The sequence below is a fragment of the Anneissia japonica genome, unplaced genomic scaffold, assembly GCF_011630105.1.
Source record: "Anneissia japonica isolate Jap-2015-1 unplaced genomic scaffold, ASM1163010v1 scaffold24_len2511860_cov200, whole genome shotgun sequence".
Taxonomy (NCBI): domain Eukaryota; kingdom Metazoa; phylum Echinodermata; class Crinoidea; order Comatulida; family Comatulidae; genus Anneissia; species Anneissia japonica.
Window position 1 is genome coordinate 1,765,113 of NW_022730786.1, and position 21,074 is coordinate 1,786,186.

General features: G+C 35.2%; 3 protein-coding genes across 7 annotated transcripts in view; 1 reads left to right on the forward strand and 2 right to left on the reverse strand.

The window, feature by feature from the left end:
- Positions 1-7: 7 nt before the first annotated feature.
- On the forward strand, positions 8-4,260 carry LOC117115035 (T-cell leukemia translocation-altered gene protein homolog). 2 transcript variants are annotated; one of them, XM_033258676.1, is made up of 4 exons: positions 8-130; positions 1,813-2,059; positions 2,699-2,744; positions 3,048-4,260. In XM_033258676.1, the coding sequence occupies exons 2-4, from the start codon at positions 1,852-1,854 to the stop codon at positions 3,094-3,096; spliced, it is 303 nt and encodes a 100-aa protein (XP_033114567.1). In that variant the 5' UTR covers positions 8-130; positions 1,813-1,851; the 3' UTR covers positions 3,097-4,260. The 2 variants fall into 2 exon arrangements, with proteins under 2 accessions (XP_033114567.1, XP_033114568.1); XM_033258677.1 differs by having other exon boundaries at positions 48-122.
- Positions 3,218-8,713, reverse strand: LOC117115032 (glycerate kinase-like). Its single transcript, XM_033258673.1, has 5 exons — positions 8,610-8,713; positions 7,797-8,262; positions 7,058-7,209; positions 5,974-6,149; positions 3,218-5,602 (listed from the first exon to the last, which is right to left on the reverse strand). The coding sequence occupies exons 2-5, from the start codon at positions 8,150-8,152 to the stop codon at positions 4,691-4,693; spliced, it is 1,596 nt and encodes a 531-aa protein (XP_033114564.1). The 5' UTR covers positions 8,153-8,262; positions 8,610-8,713; the 3' UTR covers positions 3,218-4,690.
- Positions 8,714-14,189: 5,476 nt separating this feature from the next.
- The window catches only part of LOC117115048 (dystroglycan-like), an 83,464-nt gene continuing 76,579 nt past the window's right edge, over positions 14,190-21,074 (reverse strand). For all 4 annotated transcript variants that reach the window (XM_033258700.1, XM_033258699.1, XM_033258698.1 and 1 more), the window contains one exon: positions 14,190-16,613. In XM_033258700.1, the coding sequence (XP_033114591.1) occupies positions 14,190-16,613 (2,424 nt within the window). The remainder of the gene's footprint in view (positions 16,614-21,074) is intronic.

The following is a 21,074-nucleotide window of genomic DNA, read 5'->3' on the forward strand; positions in this document are numbered from 1 at the left end:
CGTGCTAACTAAGAGTAATATGTTCCTACATTTAATTATATTTGTTTATAATAATCATTACAAAAAAGCCTCAACATGGATGCCCCCACAGAAGTCAATTTGCAAGGGAAATCATTTACAACGTATGAAGGTTAACATAATTATTGATACATTGTTTGCTTACTTTGTAGCATAATGCTTGCACTTCAAATTTTAAAATATAAATATTATTTATTTATAAAGATAGTAAATTAGATTTATCTTAGGCTAGGGCTAGGCAATCCTAGGCCTACAGACAGTACTACTCTGCTGTCTGTGTGTGTGTAGAGGTTAGGCCTAAACTAAAGTATGAGGCCTGTCTTAGGAAAAATTTGGTCCCGGGCCAAAATCGGTCCGGACCGATTTTGGATTTAAAATTACCTGCCTAATGTAGTCCACCATAAAGCCTAAATCAGTCCGAAGTCTAATTAGTAGTTATAACTTGTATGTATTTTTATAACATTGTCAACGTTAAAAAAAAAATATATGATCAACATCGTTGATCATATTAAAAAAAAAAAATCAAATGATAGATAAATATTAGTTCAATCAAATGATAGATAAAAATTAGTAGTTATAACTTGTATTTTTATAACGTTGATCATATATTTTTTTTAAAAATCAAATGATAGATAAATATCTTATCTCTCATTATTATATATATTATTAATTATAGGTGAAATTAAGTAAAGCTTTGCACCCAGTAAACCCTTTGGTGTAAAAGTACGATAAGAAGTTAAGTTAAACGATGTGGTCTTAAATCGTGTTGGTCCGCTTTAGTTAAATTTTTTACCAAGAATTTTTTTATGTATTAGGACGTCTATTGTATGATCTAATACCCCACACAATAATCCGGAATATTTAAAAATTATTTTTAAATATTCGGCCTAGGACTAGGAAAAGCATAATATCAGGTGGGTTTGATAAAACATGTCCTTAAAAGCTAATATACGAATCATTCTGTCACTGCAAATGACTTTGCAAGTGTGGGAGAAGCATAAATTACTTTCCTTCACTCCACGGGAGAAACAATCATACCCTACGAGCAGCAGTCAAGTTACAAGTGAAGTGGCCAGACAGGCTGACGCGGACAAATTTTATTCAAGCGGGACCGGAATTAGCGGCTAAAGTCAACCCTGGAGGACCGATTTTAGTAGTCCGGCGGACCGATTTTGGCAGCCAATATCTGTCCGCCGGACATTTTTTGGCCCAGACCAATTTTGGCGTGACAGGCCTAGCCTAGGTGGGGCCTCTCTTTGCATGGCTATAGCTAGCTACAGTAGGCATAGACCCTATCTAACATCGCCCAAAATGCCTCAGAGGTAATTTCTGTGCGACTAGTAAAAAATTTCACAGGGGCATGGGGGAATGCACCTGGACCCCCTAGGGTGGTGTTATCTTGACCGTTTCACTTTCAGCATCCCTTTCGGACATCTCTGGATCCGCCCTTGAAAATTAACAACTGACCAATCAGAACAAGGCCACAACTGTTTTTTTGTGGTACCTTAGCAACTATATCCAAGGGGCGGGTCCTAGTGGAAAGGTCAAAGGTCTATTATCTCATGCACCCCATGAACGTTAAAGTTGGTAGTGTTGTGCCTTTTAATATCCAGATCTATACAGTACAGTTGAACTTGCCTAAATAAAGATATATAAATAAAATTTGAGTCAATACAGATCATTGATTAAAGGAAAACACAACAACTTGGCATGTAAATTAAGATCAACTTAGAAATTATTCGAGTTAGGCAAAGTCGCTGTAGGTAAGTTTAACTGTATTTATGTTTTTTTCAGGATAATTCAGATACACATTACCAAGTCTGAGCTGCGACAATGGAATCTCAATCACAAAACGAAGTGAATGAGCAATTGGACACGGTCTCAGTTTCTACTATGTGGTTTCTGCAGCTGTGGTATTCGGACGATATACAGATACGAATTTGCCGCTACCTCATTTACAGCATAATTGTCTTGCTTGCTCTCATACATGTAGCCTGGCGATGGTATGGACCAGAAATATCAAACATGTACACGAAACAGGGTAAATTACTTTTCATCTGAGTGCCGTGAAGACTATTTTTTTAATCCTTTATTTATTTTTAGGCACATGGGCGGCGGTGGAGGAAAAAGAAGCATTTCCCTCCCCCCTCTATGTCGGACCGGCTTGGACCCCCTGTTGTCTAAAGCTAGGACTAGGTCATTGGATCAAAAATTTACCTATCAAAATAACGTTATTTTGATTGCTAATCCCTAATATTGTGGTCTGATGCTGGTTTTGGGATGGCAAGCCTAAAAATATACACACACATGCTTCACTATAAAAGTAAAAGTCTCATTATGCTGAGCACTTGAAAGGAATTCAACCCTGGACCCTGGAATTGGAAGTCAAGCATCTTAGCCCATAAAATACCCCTTCACTCTGGGTCATTTTACCACTAATTTGAGGAGGCCAAAGCAACTATTTCCAAACAATCACATACTACAGTGCACCCTCTAATTCCAAGACCACTTTTCCAAAGACCCAAATAACAATCTTCAACCTTTTAACACAAAGCTAGCCCTCTAATTGGAGAGCAACCCCGAGACCACCCCAAATTTTCAGGTCCCAAAGGTGGTCTTGACTTGGAGGGCAAACTGTATAACTATAATACTTTTCTTTTCTTTTATTTTTAAACTTCAGGTTTTTCAAGTCCAGCCAGTCCAGAGAAAGATCGTTCAAGTACAAGGTAATCAAATGAATGACGGCTAAACTGCAATGCTCTTTAAAAAGAAAACTGGAATATGGATCACTACATAATTATTTATTTCAACAATTATATGAATAAATACCTGTAATAATATTTTGTATGAAAAACTAACCTTGTAGCTATGTTTAGTAGTGTACAACCATGTTATGTTGTTATGTTGGACCAATAAATTCTGTCCCTATAGTTTTTTTTTCGCTGTTAAATTCCAAAATATACAAAAGACAACAAATTAGCAATTGGTTTTCGACTTTACTCATCAGTGATGCTTGTTTTATCTTTCAGGTGTGAAGATGTACAGAGTGATGCTTCATCTGACAAAAAAACTGATTGAAATTAATAAACCACCTATGTACATATTTCAGTGCAATGTTGAGTTATTTATAACAATGGGAATTTAGAAATATTGTATGGCAAATTTATATTGGAAAGTACTCTAGACATAGTACAATGAAACGCAAGTACAGTAATGAGGCAACAGAGTTTCCATTCTGCAATATATGTGCCAATTATTTATGGTTGGGGACATCAATATTATTGTACAATGTTGCTGAAAGTGCCAAAATCAAAATCAAGTAAATACTGTTTGGTTGGCATGGGTAAATAGAGAACTTTGACTTTGTGGTGTTGGGCTGTTTTAATTTTAGTAATGTATAAGAATACAACATTGAGATGGTAGTATCAAGCACTGAAACATTTTGGGACATTACTGATCATCTTGTCACCTTGCAGGTACGGAATTGTTAATCGTTTATGAGATAAACCAATGTAAAGTTCTGCCTGTTAGGACATTTCAAAACAAAGATACATGTCAATCACTGATCTCTACTATAATTGCTCATGGACTGGTTTCAGTAAAGCCATGATGCCGTGTCTGGGAACCTAAAACGTCACAGATACGTCATCACAGCGTGAAACTTTTGAACCGGTGTGGCATTCACCAACAACGCGACGTCATCGCGCTTTTGTTAAACTGCATAAACAGGTGCGTTGAGTGGTTAAATCATTCGAAAACATTTTATGTTAAATTTAAATTTATTATAAAAAATTATTTCAAGAATCATCATTTTAAACAAATGCCAAACCAAATTTTTTCTAAACTTACAGTATACGTCACTTGGGCTCCCCAACATGGCGCCAGTCGCTTCATTTTTTTTTCTGTACAATGACTGGCTGATGAGCAATCCAGCGATTATAATAGAGATCAGTGATTTCAATTTACTTTATGTATGTACATAAGTTTACCTTGATTTGTACTAATAGCACACAAACATATTGAATTGCTTAAATACTACTACAGTACATCAATCAATCAATTGGAACACTTATTGTTTTCATTTACTATTCTTCAAACTTGTCTCGTTATTTGTTATATTTGTTTTATTATTATTGAGAAGTAAATGTTCTTTTTAACTTGAAAGCTAATGGGGAATAAGATAATATTCCATTTTATTTGGAATGATGAAATTTATTAAAAATTTATTTAAAAATTTTTAAATTGCATTCGAGTTTTTGTAATGTTTCATTAAAAAAAATATACCCAATCAGTTATGAATAACTGCTTTTATTTAGAATATCATCCACTTCTCTCTGCATAAGTATTCACCATATGTACATTTATCAATTAGAACACATATTTTGTTAAAAAATTCTAGCTATTTGGGCAGAAGAAAATATTACATTTGAAATTACTTCTGTTTAACAGTTACAGAATGATGAAGAAATACATTTTTACATTGCATTCCAATTTTTGTAATGTTTCACTTTTTTTTTTAAATTATTAGTTAAATTTATTATTTTACGTTTTCGTTTGTACATCCTGCAAAGGACCCAATGGTCCATAACCGCAGGTAACATGAACATGTACAAATGAATAATCACTTTTAATTTCACTTCTCTCTGCATAAGTATATGTAAATGATTTAAAATCAAACTGGTTTTATCAAGAGAATATGCAAGTCCATAACATTTGTTCCAGTTAGTCCGGTCTTAATTAAATACAGTCCATTGTCAAAAACAGAATAGAATGTATAAGAATCGTTATTATCAAGGAACTCTACATGATTTAAGTTCTCTTGAATGGCTTGACTAACTTGTAGCGGATGTGACATCGCTCCAGTTGCATCCGTAGGACCATCCTGCCCATCAGTTCCTGCACTCAGTAAGATCATCTGGCAAACTTTGTTTTCATCAACATCTGCCATTCCTGTGGGCTGAAAAATCTTGTGCCAATGGATGGCTGTGGCAAGAGCTAGCTCTTGGTTCCTACCACCTTTCCCATTTCCACTTAAAGTTACTGTCGTTTCCCCTCCAGCTATTAAACAAAGTGGTTTATGAGGAGACACTCTGAGATATTCTTGAAGTTGGTTACTGAATGTTTCACAAACACCAAATTCAGACATCAATCTCACAATATTCTCAATCTCTAACTTCCTCATGTCACAAGATGCTGAGAATCCTCTGTGTTCTATAAGTAATTTAATTAACATGGAGAGGTTAGCATACAGTTCTGCTAATCCTCTTGCCTCTCCATGGATTTTGGAAGACATAATTAATGGTTGATATCCGACCTCTTTAGCTTTCTCACAACCTTTCTGCAATGCCATTTTGTTACTTCCAACTACCACATTCTGTACGTGCGAGAAGTCCTCTTCCAACTGACGCTTTGTGGCAGGACTTTTCAAAGTCTCCAAGACGGAATGTGGCATCAAAGACTCTACGCCAAGTCTTGAGATAATGGCAAGGGCATCATCTGGACTGGATGTATCCTGAACTGTTGGGCCACTGGCTATCAAATCCAAAGGGTCACCAATTATATCAGACAGAATAAGAGTTATAACCTGAAACAGTGATATCAATAAAGTGAGTTGCAAAAACTAGATTATTATTATTTATTATTGTGATATCATGCCCATAAAATTATGAGAAAATCACAGATATTTGACGTAGAAAACTTGATAGTAGGGAGTTTTTGCTACACGACGTTAACCTTAACGTTAATGGATGACGTCATAATTTATTCATCTTGCGTTGTGGAGTACGTTAATTTCAGGATTTTACGTGCTTGACTGACGTTAGTTACGGGTTTGCGCATGCATATTTCGATTTGTTTACAAAACGGGTGGAGTTATCGCATTGCATGTTGGGTTCTAACGTTAAAGTTAAGGTTAACGTCGTGTGTCGAAAACATTCTAGTGTAAACAAAGCTTACCTTAGCTGGTTTTGCAAGCTGTGCAAGTCCACCACCTTTTAGCTTGGACAATTTTTTCCTAACTGTATTCAGCTCTTGTATAGTAGCACCTTTCCTTGCCAGGGTTGTGGTTGCTTGAAGCTTATCCTCTAAGCTGACAGATGGCAATGGTGATGGCAGCAAGGCAGAGCCTCCTCCTGAGGATATAATGTTGATGTTGTTAATTAGGATCTCAATGAACATACTCAACAGATGTAATGTAATGTGGTTACATTGTAGTCTCTAAGCACTCGAGGTGTGGACTAACTTGTACAGTAACTTGCTTCTCCCCTAAGAGTCTCTTCGTGTCTGAGCTACCTGGTCAACCGGTACCAGCTACTCTCATCTGTCCACAACAGGAGCTTAATGGACCAGTACACCAGGGTAACTCCATACTCATCTCAAAGATGTACTGGGTTCTTTAAATTGCACATGAGCAAAAAAAAAAAAAAAGTGCAAAACCTCTTTAATGTTATAAACCAAAATGGTTTCCTGTAAGTAAACATTCTTATCTAAGAAAATACCGGATAACCTCGATTAGAAGGCATGGCTTCTTCTTTTAGGACTCTTGGATTGGCTTGCTTTCGAGATGTGCCTCTTTTTAAGATGGGCTTCTTTTTGAGATTACTTTTGCAAACTAAATAGGAGGGCTTCTTTTCAAAAAGAATGCTGTTAAATTTTGAAATTATTACAAAATTTTTAAACTATGGAATTCATAATTCTGTTTAATATTTTATAAATTTTAACCATGCTAGTACAAAGAAATAATATTGATACTAACACGCTATCATAATAATCAAAGATAATGTCAGTCTGAATGAAGTAGAAAGAAGCCCATATTATCTTGATTAGAAGCCTATGGGCTGCTTTTTGAGATGGCCTTCTTTTCGAGATTACTTTTGCAAACTGAAGAGAGGGCTTCCTTTCAAGATGCCTTCTTGTTGTGATTAAGCCCACGGGGCTTATTTTCCGAGGTTCTACAGCATAATATTTAGAGACAATTTTTGAATGGAAATGTATTCATGGTGAAATGTTTTTACTGAAAATACTGTCAAATTGATTTTACCTGATACCAATACAATTAGTACATCATCTTCTCCTACACCTTCCACCACTGCAGCTATCTCATCAGCAGCCTGCACAGCAGATTCATCAGGCAGATTATCAACAGCGCCCTCCAGCACTTTCACCTTGCTACCCTGTTTCAATAAGAGGTCACTGAAAAGCCAATTCAAAATGATAATTAAGTTCCTTGAAAATTTATTTTTATATAAACAAAAACATTCTCAGAAATTTACATCAAATTCTTTAGTATTTAGTTTAAGGTAACTATAAGTATGTCTTGCTGATTTCAGACGATATTGTATTATAGAGGCCATTTTATAACACAAAAAAAATTTCACTTCCCATTGAAACAATATTCTGTGGGAAGTACCGTAAAACCTCGAATTGAAGCCATGGGCTTCTTTTCGAGATGGGCTTCTTTTCAAGACAGACTTGATTTAACTGGCATTAAATCACCTAAACTACTATATAAACCAAGCTTTTTTAAAAATTTATTTTGGTTTTTTCAAATCATGTAATTGTACTATCTCAAAAAGAAGCCTATACTGTATAGGCGTATTGAAATGAAGCCCATGGGCTTCTTTTATAGGCTAATTTTGCAAACCAAAGAGGGGGCTTCAATTCGAGATGGGCTTCATCTCGAGATTATGTCCATTGGGCTTCAATTTGAGGTTTTATGGTATGTTTAAATTTAATCTACAATTTCATATTATACATAAATCCACACTTAAATGACTCACAGTTGACCAGAGCTTCTTAAGGAATCCTGGATACCAAATGGCACACTGATAACACTCTTGACAAGGTGTTGTCCAAGCATATCCTCAACACTCCTTGCCATTCCAATAACAGCCTTGCCAAAGCCAACCATATGGACATTACGATCCAGAGTGTAACTGCATCCATCCACTAATAATCTGCTGCCATCCACCACTAAGGACCTACTGATCATCTGGTGTGGAAGAACAGCAGCTACTGCTGCCTCAAAGATCTGTTTGGCATCACTACTGATACATTTTGGGAAACCCTTCATCATTATTGGTAGATTTAAAACCGATCTGAATAGTCGCACTTGTATTTTATTTAAATATCTCATCCCAACTTCTTATCTGCACAGTTCTCTTTTTGAAATGGCCAGTGTCAGCCTTTTCTTTCTCTATGGTGTCAGCAGGCCGGTAACCTCTATGCCCTGGTGTCCGTGAACACCTACATAAAATGGAGTTGGGCCAATTTATTAAATAGCTTTTTATTTAATAATTAAGTACTGTAGGTAGAGGAAGACTGCAGTTATCAACAAAGTACTCTTATTATTCTTTCATTCATAGGCCTATGGATTTCAGAAAGAACGGCACTTGAAGGACAGCCCTCAATCACACTGCCGCCTCATCAATCATTACGACGAGTAGCCTATATTACTACTAGTTTAGGCCTAGCAGGAGGAGGTGTCTGGTCTGGCTCGGTGCGTCCGAACTTCTTGTGGTCATCAATGTTTTTGGTCATGTGTCAAGGCTTTTTCTTCAGCCCAGGCACACAGAAAAAAACAAAATGATTACCAATTGTAGGGCAACACAATTACTTGCTTTGCCTCAGTTTCTGTCAAAAATATTAAGTTTGCAAGTTCCTTGCTTCTTGTTCTTCCTGTGTAGAATTTAACAAGTGGCGCCCTTCAACGTAAATATTGAAGGGCGCCACCTGGAAATTCTACACAAGAGCAAAGCAAGAAGCATGATAAGAACCAAAGAAGTGGCACTTTAATCTTTCACAGGCTCGGATAATTCTTGTGATTGTCACTTTATTTTATCATGACTTGTATCGCATTTGATCAATATTGTATCATCATCATCTAACATAAGATGCTCAGGGTGCTTGATTGTGGACAGGAACAAGAGGGGTAGAAATTGTGTCGAATGATAAAATGTTCACCACCGCAGCTTATTTCATTTCGGGTGCTCAAATTAAACATACATTGAAATTTGAATTGTACGTGGCTTTATTAAAAATATTTTTGTTTTGTACCGTAACCAAGTATTATCAACACACTCCAAAAAACAGCTTAAAAATGCTCAAAATCGTCGGAGCGGCCAGGGTGATTCGCCTCCACAACCCCCACCGGAGCTCCGCCCCTGGTCCCCTGCGGGGGCTCTGGTGGCATAGACACCCCGAGGAGGCAGACACACAAAAACGATCGACGTGTAGTTTTCATCATGGATCGAATGATAACTTTCCTTGTTATATCGGTCAACTGGCAACAATGAGTCCTTAAAATTAATTCAGCAAATTTCTGAAAGACCCATGAAATTGGTACTGGAAACACTATCCTCCATGTTCACAACATCACATTAAAAAATAACTCTTGTTTTTCATGCCTTGGTGGATCAGGTTTCACTTTTCAATTTCTTCCAAATCGCTGAGGACTTGACAACAAAATGCACTACTTTGTTGGTTTTGCTGATTGTACCGTGTGTCGGTGTAAGTGTTCCGGATTTATCAGGCCCATGGGGTTATCTAGTCAACTCTACTTGTTTTCTTGTTACCATCGGGTGTATTCGTTGGGCGTCAATTCGACAGTTTATACAAGCGATGAAAAATCTGAATCTATAAATCGACTCGTTATGTTGATCCTCGTCTCAAGAATAATACTTGTTAATGATTGTCACATTAGATTTAAATAAAACCTAAATTGCTTACTTTTTATTTAACTGTAAACAGTTAAATCTAATACCTAATAAAAACCGATGAATTTTTTCAATGATTGTCACAATATTTTATCATGATCTGTATCGTATTTTATAAATATGTATCATCATCATATCTGTATCAACAACTTTTATCCTCATATTTTATCAATCATCACCACAATCATACTATATAGTTGTGTATTAATATTACATCAGGACCATTAATACTTGTATCCAATGACGCTGAACAGACAGTTGGCATGAAAACAATCCGACTGTAGATTACAGTACCAGATTTGGGCTAGTTTGGGTCCATGGGCAACACGAACGTTTTTCGGCGGACCCCTGCCGCCGTCACCGTAAATCTAAATCAAAATATTTGTATCATCAACCATGGAGGATTATTCCTCCATGCATCAACAATATCATCACATACGTTTTTGTAATTATCACACAAAACACTGCAATGCTACCTCGTCTAACCAACAACACAGATAAAACAAAACACGTTCTTACAACTGATACGTTTTTTATTCGTTTAAAAGACTACCAACCTATTGGTAGTATGACATGGATACACATCGACCATAAATGGATACACCAAACAATCTACTAATGAATCAACTTTTCTTTTCAGGCATACAAAATATCTACTCATGTTGTTTGAATGCTGAATTCCAAACAATGCATGTTTTTTTTTCTACTATTCATTATCTACCATTGCCCAAATCTAAACAATCGCAGTTTTGCCAAAACACGCAAAAGTCATCGAGGCTACACTAATGCCCATACTGTAGTTATCGTGTCATTATTTACGTACAGTAGTTCTAAATTTTGCAATTTTAACACAACTTGAGAATACAATTCAAAACGTATGCCTAATAAAACTGTTATTATTGAACAATGTTTTTGAAACTTGGGTTGAAATGAGAGTTAAATCAGTTAATAAAATTTTAACATCAATCAAGTTGGAAATTCAAAAATGTGTGTTCTTGGTAAAAGTATTATAAAGTAAATAAAATAAAAGTAACTACAATATGAGTAATAGGACACCGCAATAATCTGGTATAAAATGCAATATACAGTACAATAATTATAGGAAAAAGTATGTCAATGCCAAACAATAATACCAAAGAGTATAGAACTGCAAGAGGCCAGACTCTTTCAGTGTTTCGGAATCCTATCTCAAAAACAGTATTATCAAGAACCAGAGGGCGTCTTTCAAAGAACGTAGGCGTTTGCAAATAGGGCGCCCTCTATCTAGTGGTAGTACTATTTTTAACGTTTCATCGCATGCATACAAAATCAGGGCAGTCGGACGTTTTCTTGCAATTGTATACTCTTTGGTATACTAAACTTGTGACTTCCAGATAGCATTTAAATACTACTAGTATTCGTACAAAATCTTGTTGAAACAAGATCACTTATCTGTAGAAATTTTAATATATAAACAGCACCTAGTGTAAAACAGCCATGTCCTAGCAGAGCAGCTATGAAGTAAAAGGTCAGACAGCGCAATAAGCTTCAAAGGAACCAATGTGACATTGATCCAGTCAGCATTTATTTACAAAATGTCAGCAAATGTCACCAGATGTTTACAACTGGAATTTAGAAAAACATCTAATTGCTTGTTAAATATATACTGTATGCTTATACACATCTAGATGTGTATAAGAGACAGAGTTTAGGCCTAGCAGGAGGTATGACACTGGAGTATTTTCATTATCTATTTTATGTATTAATTCTGAGATGCTTTCAATCATAACTTAGAGATTTCAGACATCACTTTTTAAAATTAAAATTCATGATCTGAATTCTGACGAATGTACAAACAAATTTCAGTTCTTAAGCATTATACATTTTAATCTTTAATAAAAGCTGTTTAAAATCCATTACATAGTGAAAATTAACATCACCAATATTTCTTCACTGAAATTAAACCAGAATTTTCTATATTGGGAAGTAAATTCAGCAAAAAAAGAGAAAAAAGGAAATTCATCAATTTACTGAAAAGATAGTTACAAATATTACTGAAATCAGCCCAACAGAAGACTTATGTACTCACTTTCTATACACTAGAAACTTGTTACAAAAGGTCCTACAGAAGTTAACTAGCTATGCCAATGTATATAACTATATAATATACCTTGATACCATTACACATAGCATTTTATATCACTGTATACAATAGAAAACTATACTAATAATAAAATATAATGATGACATGGTAATGACGACTACATGTAATGAATAAATAATTAAAATTATACATATACTGTATTTTAAAAAACTGACTTCAGATCAGGTAAACAATGCTGATGTTGAAGTATGTATTTACAAGGAAAGTGTTTCTTAAACAAATGGACAAACTTAATGCTGGTAGTGTCTACCAGAATAAAGTGCTTAATTTTTTTCTCAACTCAATGTATACTTTCTTTAAAAAAGCAGTTAAAATTGTCTATAAGAAGCCATGAATTGTACTACATACATTAACATTTTAAAATACTAATTATTAGCTTAGGATCTGGCTTTGTAAGCAATTTAAAATGCACATACATACAGAACCAGCCCACGTTGTATCGTATCACTCTTGAGTTAAAACAATATTTATCTTTAAGCTATAGAATGAACAGCCCCCTCTATTGTGGGCAAAAAGAAAGTTTAAATATAGCACTACTTGTAACAAACATAACCTAACTAGATTATCAACACAGACTAAAACTTAATCCTTTACAAAAAAATTAAGCTACAATTCTTTAAACAAAACCCACAAGGTGCTATAAAATTAGTTTTCTTCTTTCATCCCAAAATTTCAGTCTTTTAAAAGTTAACCCTGTTAACTACATCTATGCTTACTAACATTCTTCTCATATCAACGAAGATGATTGTCTAAATAGTCGACAATATTGACTAATTCCTTCGGTTATCAAATAACAATATATTTATGTAAATGTTAACAGTATACACAATTACTATACAATCTAAGCTATGTCAATAAAATGTTTATATAAAACCCACTGAATGCTTGCTTCTTGTAACACCAACATAAAGATGCAGTTCAGTGGCACTGGATGTATCAATTTGTTCAGAAAGGCAACATCCAGAACCATAAAAGTTGACACAATTTTGTTTGGTGTTCATTGTCAATTACAATACATGAGTCCAATAAAGCATGATTGACTAATATTTTTACCCCATAAATAGATATTATTGAAACATAGTTACCCTTTAAACATTACAGATTATTGAAATTTTTACTGTACCTGCAACTTATTTATCATGGAACACACACTCAAATTTTAATCTAAAGTCACATATCATTGACCTTTGACACTGGCAATTCCAGTTCTTCTAGGAATACTTCACATCAACTTTGTCTGTTCCGATAAGTAGTTGGAAGGGAAATAAACAAAAAAATAAAAATGGGAAAAAAATCCACCCAATCCAACATTTTTTGGTGTTTTCAGTTTGGAAGACTTGCGTGATAATATGGTCTTTGGATAATGATACAGATGTTGTCCACCTTTGCACCATTTTTTACTTAAAATTTATCATTGGGGACCATTCATACACCCCATTAACCCCTAACCCTAACATTTCAATGCACGTTCCATGAGATACTCACAATAATGGCAATGCATGATAATAAAAATATTTATTTTATTCAACAACCTCCTCATGTTTAATATTTGACCCAGGAATACACGTCCCAGTGTGTGCACATACATTTAGGACCCCTCCTTAGAAGCACCTATGTACCAAGATTTTATAAAGAGACTCTAGGTTAAAAAAAATGCTGGTTTCTATCAAAGCATTGTGGTAAATTAGCTATTTAAAACTATAATGATTGGCGCATATATCATTATTATAAATTAATTTTATGATCATCATCTTGTCTAGTAAAAATAGACAGCACTTGTTTTCACAAATGTGTGATATATTTCACACATGCTTTTGCACCTATGAATGAGGCGTGAGGCTTCATTGGGCACAGTGCTGTTCCTCATTGCTACTTGACAGTGTGGGTGCCAGGGTGGTTCGCAGGGGCAGAAGACCCTTGCCAGAGAACACTAAACACTGTTGGGGAAGAAGCCAATTATGTTGTTGGGGAACACTGCTCTGAAGAAACAAATTTCACAGTCCGAGAGTGCCATTTCCAGGCATATAGAGGTAACTATTTTTAAAATTTGCTCACTTCAGCCCAAACCACAGTAGGTGTGGACCCTCTATTATTGGGGATCTTGGATTCCTCCTTGGGGAACCTCTGGAGCTGCCACTGCTACTTGATGGTTAAAGGGGAAACTATTTACACCTTGTGTTATTGATACACAGTCTCCTATACATGTCACATAAGCTAAGGTTGACAGATAATTAGACTGTACACATATATAAAAAACAATACTATAAAAAGCAAAATTTAAGGATGTTTTTGTTGTTGACATATATATGTGTATATTATGGTGGCACATATGGGGGTGGTGCTCTGTGTGTTGGGGTGTTGATTGGCCTTGTGGTTCGGTTTTCAGAAGGGGTTGAGTTCAATGGTGGCGGAGGTTCATAGGGGGGTGATCCAGATAAATCAACCATTGGTACAGAATTTCTATCTAGATCAACATATTCATTTAATAGCGGTTCTGATGTCTTGTCTGCTGCATAATCTGGCGGAGGTAGCGGTGGTTTCTCATTCTTTAAAATTAGAGGTGATGTTGAAGATGGTGGCTTCTCTGCATCCTGTATCTCATCTGGCAAAATAATTGGAATTCGTTTACTTATGAATGTATGTTTATCTTCATCTGACAACTTGCCCTTGCGATTCTTTCGGTAAAGAATGAAGATGATTACGCCCGCTATCAGCAGGATGAATGCCACTACTACAGCAGGAAGAACTGTACTTATCCAAATGTCATCTGACTGAGGTTGCGGCACACCATCGATTCTAGTAGTAGTATCAGTTGTTGTTGGAGCTATGGTGGTTAAACAAACACCAGACGGCATGGCCTGTACTTCCGTAATTGTAAAATCTGGTGAGAACGCATTCCGCATCTCATCTGTCACTGTTCCATCAGGATTTAACATCATTCTTATCAGAGATTCAATTAGCTCCTTCTGGCAAGAGCCCGTAGGAATAGAGCTATTGGTCCATGACAGGATCACAGAACCTCTCTCGATAGAGAGAATGGCAATGTTATCAGCATTAGTATCACCAAACACTGCCGCAAGCTTAGTTAGAATCAGCTCCTGCAGTTCCTTGTTCTTCATGAATTCATCATAGTCTATATCAAGTGTCATTCCCATGGACACTGGTGCAGCTTCTGGCTTTGGAGCTGGTTTTACCACAATTTCAAAAACAACTTCATTAAACTGTCCTTTCGTGTCTTGAGCTACTAATAAATAATCTGTAACTTCTTGTGCTATTAATGTCCGGCCACTTAATTTTTGATTCTTTTTATCAAAGTAGAACCAGTGGTCTTTTGTTACAGGTTCACGATTACTGGCGAAGTATAATGCAAGTTCCAACTTAGAGGTATCCCCATCTTCATCATGGAATAGATCATTTGGTATTTTATAATCAAAATACTTTCCTACTTGAACTTCAATCCTGGAAATGTCTTTAATCACAACTGGTGGTTTATCTACAGTTGTTGAGCGCTGTGTGGTTGTCGTTGGCATCGTTGGTGTAGTTTCCTTCACTGGTTTAGTTGGTTCAACAGGTTTCTTTGTAGGCTTAGGCTTCTTGGTTGGTGGCGGGGGTGGTGTTGATGGTGGTAGTATTATTACCGGCGTGGTTACTACTGTTGTAGATGTGCTGGTTGGTTCAATCATAGAAGAGGTGGCCTTGGGAACTTTAGTAGATGATGGTGTAGTTGTCATTACTGGCACAGATGTCAATACTTCAGTGGGCGTCATGCTCTGTGCTGGAGGTGAGAATGTTCGTGTAGGAGCTTGAGTTTCTGATGTTGGAACTGGTGTTGGCTGGAGCTGCACTGAAGTCTCAACCCCTCTTGGTGGAGTAGGAGTTGGTGTTGGCATGGCAGTGAAACCCGGCACAGGAAGCTGTGTTTTGACAGGATGTTTCATTGTTGGAGATGGTGACATTTTTGCTGATGAGGACATCATTACTATAGTACTTTCAGCTGGTACTGATCTTGTTGGTGGTTTAGGAGTCATATCAAGTTTGATACTCGATGACGGCCTAACAGATGGTAGGATAGAACCTGGCACAGGAGTAGCCAATGGTGTACCAACTACAATTGGGATTGCTTGTCTGCGAACTCGGCTGGCAAGTTTAGGCTGATCATACTTTACATGCCAACTGATGATGTTATGTCCAAGTTTCTCTGCCATTGTGCCATCCTTTGCCGCAGATTCAAGCACGGTGACCAACGGAAGCTTGGAAAAATCTCGAGAACCACAGCCTATCTGCCAACTAACCACCATCCCTTTGTAGAATGGCTTTCTGATGTTTCCTGGTCCTGCTATAATTGCTGATAAGTCTCCTGTCTTTGATGGTAGTAGAGTAAAGGTCTCTTCCGCCAACATGGAATACTGAGACATTTTCTGTATAGCACTGACACGAGCTGCAGGACTCATCTTTGACAACTCTGCATCAAGAACGATTCCTGCTAAGACAGCAGGTTCGTCTAGTTGGCATTTCACAACACCAGTATTAATGTCTTTAGCTTCGGATGAAGCCACATCTGGAGCAGGAACAACATCTATTGTAAAGATATCTTTGTCCCTTGATTTTTTTCCAATAGCAATGATTGATATATAATGTACACCAACATCTTCTTCTGATGGCACTCCTTCAAGGGTGTTGGTGGTCGAGTTGAAGTGAAGCCACATGGGAAGTCTGCTATCACTGTCACCTTCTGATAACTGCAGAGAAAATAGAAAGAAAACATAAATACAAATATTCTATTATTTTTAATAATAGGAAGTTCATCTCAAACAGTATTTTTAATTCTGCTTGTTTGTTATGCAATGCTTTATAAAAGTAATATTCTTATTGTGGTATAATTAACAATCTACTAACATATTTTTAAAAAATCAAGAAATGCAGGCAATATCAGCAAACCACTTTACATGTCATTATCATTATAATTAATATACAGTATCTATAATTTATATGCGACAACTGCCAGAAATTCAAATTTGCTAGAAAAGCTTATGAACAGTAATTTCTTATATTGATTCAAGAAATTAAAATGAATGTTTCAACTTTGTATTACTGTAAATAAAATTTCCATAAGTTTTTATCTCTTCTTCCTAGTTCTTTCATGAGCTCTAAATGTTTTATATTCAGCATTATGAGATTGAATTTAATGCAAAGACAGATTGAATTTCATGCTGGGCAATTTCATGTATTCAAACAGTTTGTCTCTTGTCATAAATCTCTCACAGTATGCTAAGCACTTCAGTTCAAATCAGAACTTACCATGCCTTGCCACTACTAACCCATTGGGAAACACGATTTATTATTACACTTAATTAATGTTTCATCAAAAAGTTTCCCATAGTGGTCCATGGTGGCCTTTCATAAATGGTGAAACTATGAAAGGAAGTCAGGTGAAGATTCTAAGGTAAGGGACCATAAATCCAAGGCAGTGGACAGCTGTGAAATATATTTCACAGTGTTCAATACAAATATTTGCTTTCTCCTAAATATATTTCACAGTATTCAAAACAAACATTTGCTTTCTCCTACAATTCTTTGACTCGTCAAGTTAAGTTGTTAATACAGACACACGTTTCAAAAACCAAACCGTGAGAATTTTTCATGGCGTCAAACAAATACAGTTTCAACACATATTTCCATACTGGCCATCTAATGAAAATAATAGGATTTTTGTATTAGGCTAGTCCTCAAATGACATTACCATAGCAGTTCAAAGTCAACCTCCTAATGACAATAACACACTACTTTGTAATCAAGGAGGTTTAAGAAATATCGATACAGACATAGATGTTTGTTGATACTGTAATTGATAAAAGAAAGAACAGGGCAAAATAAAAATGAAAAAAAGACTAAGAATACTAACAGGGATGGAGATACAATTTCTAAGATGATGGAAGACCAGAGGAAAGAAAAACAAATAAGGAAATGGACAACAATTAAAGAATATAAAAGGAAAATTTGGAAATTGGAAGAAAAAGATGGATAACTCAGTTGAATAAAGCGGAAGGTGGTATGTACGCTGACCATGATTTGTCCATATATGTTATTGATCATGTCATGATCACAGCCATATATATGGAAAAATCACACATATTTGTTAGGACATAGCTTAAATTCAGAAGAATGACAATCTTGCCAAAATCTAGTCAAGTTCACTTCATCTACCATTTCACTATAGTGATTTTCCTATAGTGGCAGATGTCATCCTTTCAGCAATACCAAATGTAAATCAACTGCTGTTGTCTTTTTCAAAACCAGTCCCATCGGCATTTTTATTTGCTCCATTCAAACTCGTTGATTGACAGTCATACCTTCCACAAATCAAGAGTGGACTATTTATCAAGAGCAAATAATGCTACTGGCAGAACCACACTTGGCAACCTACATTCCTATATTGTTTTTTATTACTCAGACCCATGAACACAACTCATGAATTTACACGACCAACAAACTATCTATCTGACAGAGGTTTTTTAATTATAGTTAGAAAAAGCAATTTTGAAACATTTACAGTTTGGAAGAGTATACTGCTAGTCACAATGCAAAGCCTGATGCACTCATCACTTTAATTTTTGCATTTTTTATTCAGTGAGACTACGACCTTCTTTCTCATTGACCTACAGTATATGACTTTGATAGTACAGTACTTGCAAAATTTTTTTCGTATTTTTAAGTTTAAGAAAGTATTACAGTAAACTAAATGCGACGAATGTGATGCAAGCAATTGAGGTTCAATATCTCATAGCTGACATGGTGGACCAATGATTTTTAAAATTTATCATTAGGCATAAAATATGATTATAGCATTAATAGACAGAGTATTAAGAATCTTGACATTTGCTGGATTCTTCAGAGATACTGTCTTATGAGGTAATAAAATCTGACAATAAAATTTAATATTGCCTGCTTAATGAGAAGTTAATTACAGAATAATTAATTACTATGAGAATAAATTGACCTTGCCAATTAACAAATGATTATAGTGATATGGTGTTCCTTTTTAAAAAAGCAAAATGTCAGTAAAATTAATAATGAAAAACTGTACTGTAATGCCAGACTAAAAGTTGATAAGGGCCTACATGTTTGATAAATGAGATATCTAGTGTTTTAATATAATTAACCAGAGAGAGTAGGCCTATACTTTAGAAAGCCGCCAAATTATTAACAAATATGAAAATGTTTGGAACAGAAACATACCGGCAAGAAAACATGTAGATATTTGCTATTCATGCAATGATTCTAAAGGCAAAATAATTAAATGATACTTTCTGAATGATTTGTAAATGATTGTTTTGCATTAATATGTTTTACAGCAGCTTGTCATTTCATTACAATCAAATTCACAAATAAAAAAATATACCACTATTTCACAATCTTTTTTACATCACAAAATCTAACATTTGACATATCATTCATGAAGTTGCTAAAACTGTTATTAATGATCACATCAATCTGGGGTCAACATAATGTCACCATCTTCTTCCTTCCCCCTTCCTGTTCCCCAACTAATCAAATATTTCATATTTTATGATTCATGAATTTGACTCAAGGACAAAGACTGAAATCAAATGCTGAATATTCCAATGCAATAGCACAACTCATCAACAAATAAATAACACACATCACGTCACGGGAATATTTCTTATCTGATTATTAATAGTTCAAATAACATTTTTTTAAAATTTGAAATACAGTAACGTAGAAATGGAAACAAATGTACTAAAAAAAATTAAGAGATATGAAAACAAATCCGAATCCAATTTTCTAAGGTTTCATGACATGGTGCCCATATGATAAGCTCTTGTAACCGAAGTTGGCAAGCAGTGTATCAATTTTATTATTTATAAAATAAATATTTGTTATTAAAGGGTAATATTGTTATATAGTAATATAATATGATAGCTTTAGTTCAACTATAAAAACTAATAAATGGAAGCTGAAATGTTAAAAACATAACATTAAACTACTCTCCAGACATAAAATTTTCTTTTGACAAAAAATGTACATGCCCATCCATATATAGTCATGATGTACCTAAATATGGTCATGACCTAATGTCATCATGACCACGTTAAGGCATGCCACATATTTTTGTCAAATACCATCATGCATCTTTTTAAACCGTTACAGGATATTAAATAATTGTAGTAAGCAAATTTTTAATTAGCATGTTTCTAGTAATTATTGATTCCTAATCAATTAAACAATGAAACGATTAATAATTGATGTTTTTACAACCTTCCACTTAGGTTTAAATACAAAGAGAATATCAATAATACATCAACACGCTTTTCTTTCAGTGCAAAGTAATTTGATGTTTTAATTATAAATATGTCACATTAAATGGCAGTACCTTTCTTTTTATATACTCGCTAATAATGTAGTTAAGTTTAGTTTTCTGGGGCTCCAGACTTTTGTCATGGTGATTTGGTTGCTTTTGGGGCCCCAAGACACTTTTCTGAATAGATAAATGAAATGAAATGAAGTACACATCGTTATTAAAGTTGTGTATTATCACATGGTGGCCTTTTCAACAGAGTAGGTTCTAATTATAGCAACTACAGTGTATACTGACTGACAAAGCCAATCACAAAATGAAGCGTATTTTAATAGAGTATTTTTTAAATGCGAGCTAACAGATATGACAGTACAGTTCGAGAGCAGCTTTAGACAATTCAACAAAATCAATCAATCGTCACACTAAATCTTCATAAAAAGATTAGCATTAACAAAGAGTTACCTGGACAATGCTAAGCACACCACTAAAAAGCCAGAAGTGTGTTCACATTGTAAATCAGTGCAAGCCCACATAAATTCTAGAACGCCAACATTATTATATCTATTGTATTGACAGGTTTTTTTCCTCATGATCAAAAATAACTATATCCACTCCCTAAGCCTCATATTCTGAGACATAGTTTAGAGTTAATATTATTTGGTTTATGTAGAGCATCAGAATCAGTTATGAAATGGAATCCCAGTCACCGAGAAAAATTCCAACTCCAATCAAAACAATATCAGTATATGAAAAAGTGTGCAAGGCACGCTTTAGAGCAGCTAACCTTCTACTAAAATTTTATAAAGTATTTTGTAAATTCACTTATTGATGAAAAATCATGAAGGAGAGAGAGATGGTGGGAAAAGGAGACCATTCACTACAC

What these genes read in the sequence shown, in the direction of transcription:
- LOC117115035 (XM_033258676.1), top strand. Translation starts at nt 1,852, where the DNA reads ATGGAATCTCAATCACAAAACGAAGTGAATGAGCAATTGGACACGGTC. An exon ending in AAACATGTACACGAAACAGG is followed by an intron (nt 2,060 to 2,698) that starts GTAAATTACTTT and finishes TTTAAACTTCAG; the next exon opens with GTTTTTCAAGTCCAGCCAGT. An exon ending in AAAGATCGTTCAAGTACAAG is followed by an intron (nt 2,745 to 3,047) that starts GTAATCAAATGA and finishes TTTATCTTTCAG; the next exon opens with GTGTGAAGATGTACAGAGTG.
- LOC117115032 (XM_033258673.1), bottom strand. Translation starts at nt 8,152, where the DNA reads ATGAGATATTTAAATAAAATACAAGTGCGACTATTCAGATCGGTTTTA. An exon ending in TTAAGAAGCTCTGGTCAACT is followed by an intron (nt 7,210 to 7,796) that starts GTGAGTCATTTA and finishes TTGGCTTTTCAG; the next exon opens with TGACCTCTTATTGAAACAGG. An exon ending in ACTAATTGTATTGGTATCAG is followed by an intron (nt 6,150 to 7,057) that starts GTAAAATCAATT and finishes TTATATCCTCAG; the next exon opens with GAGGAGGCTCTGCCTTGCTG.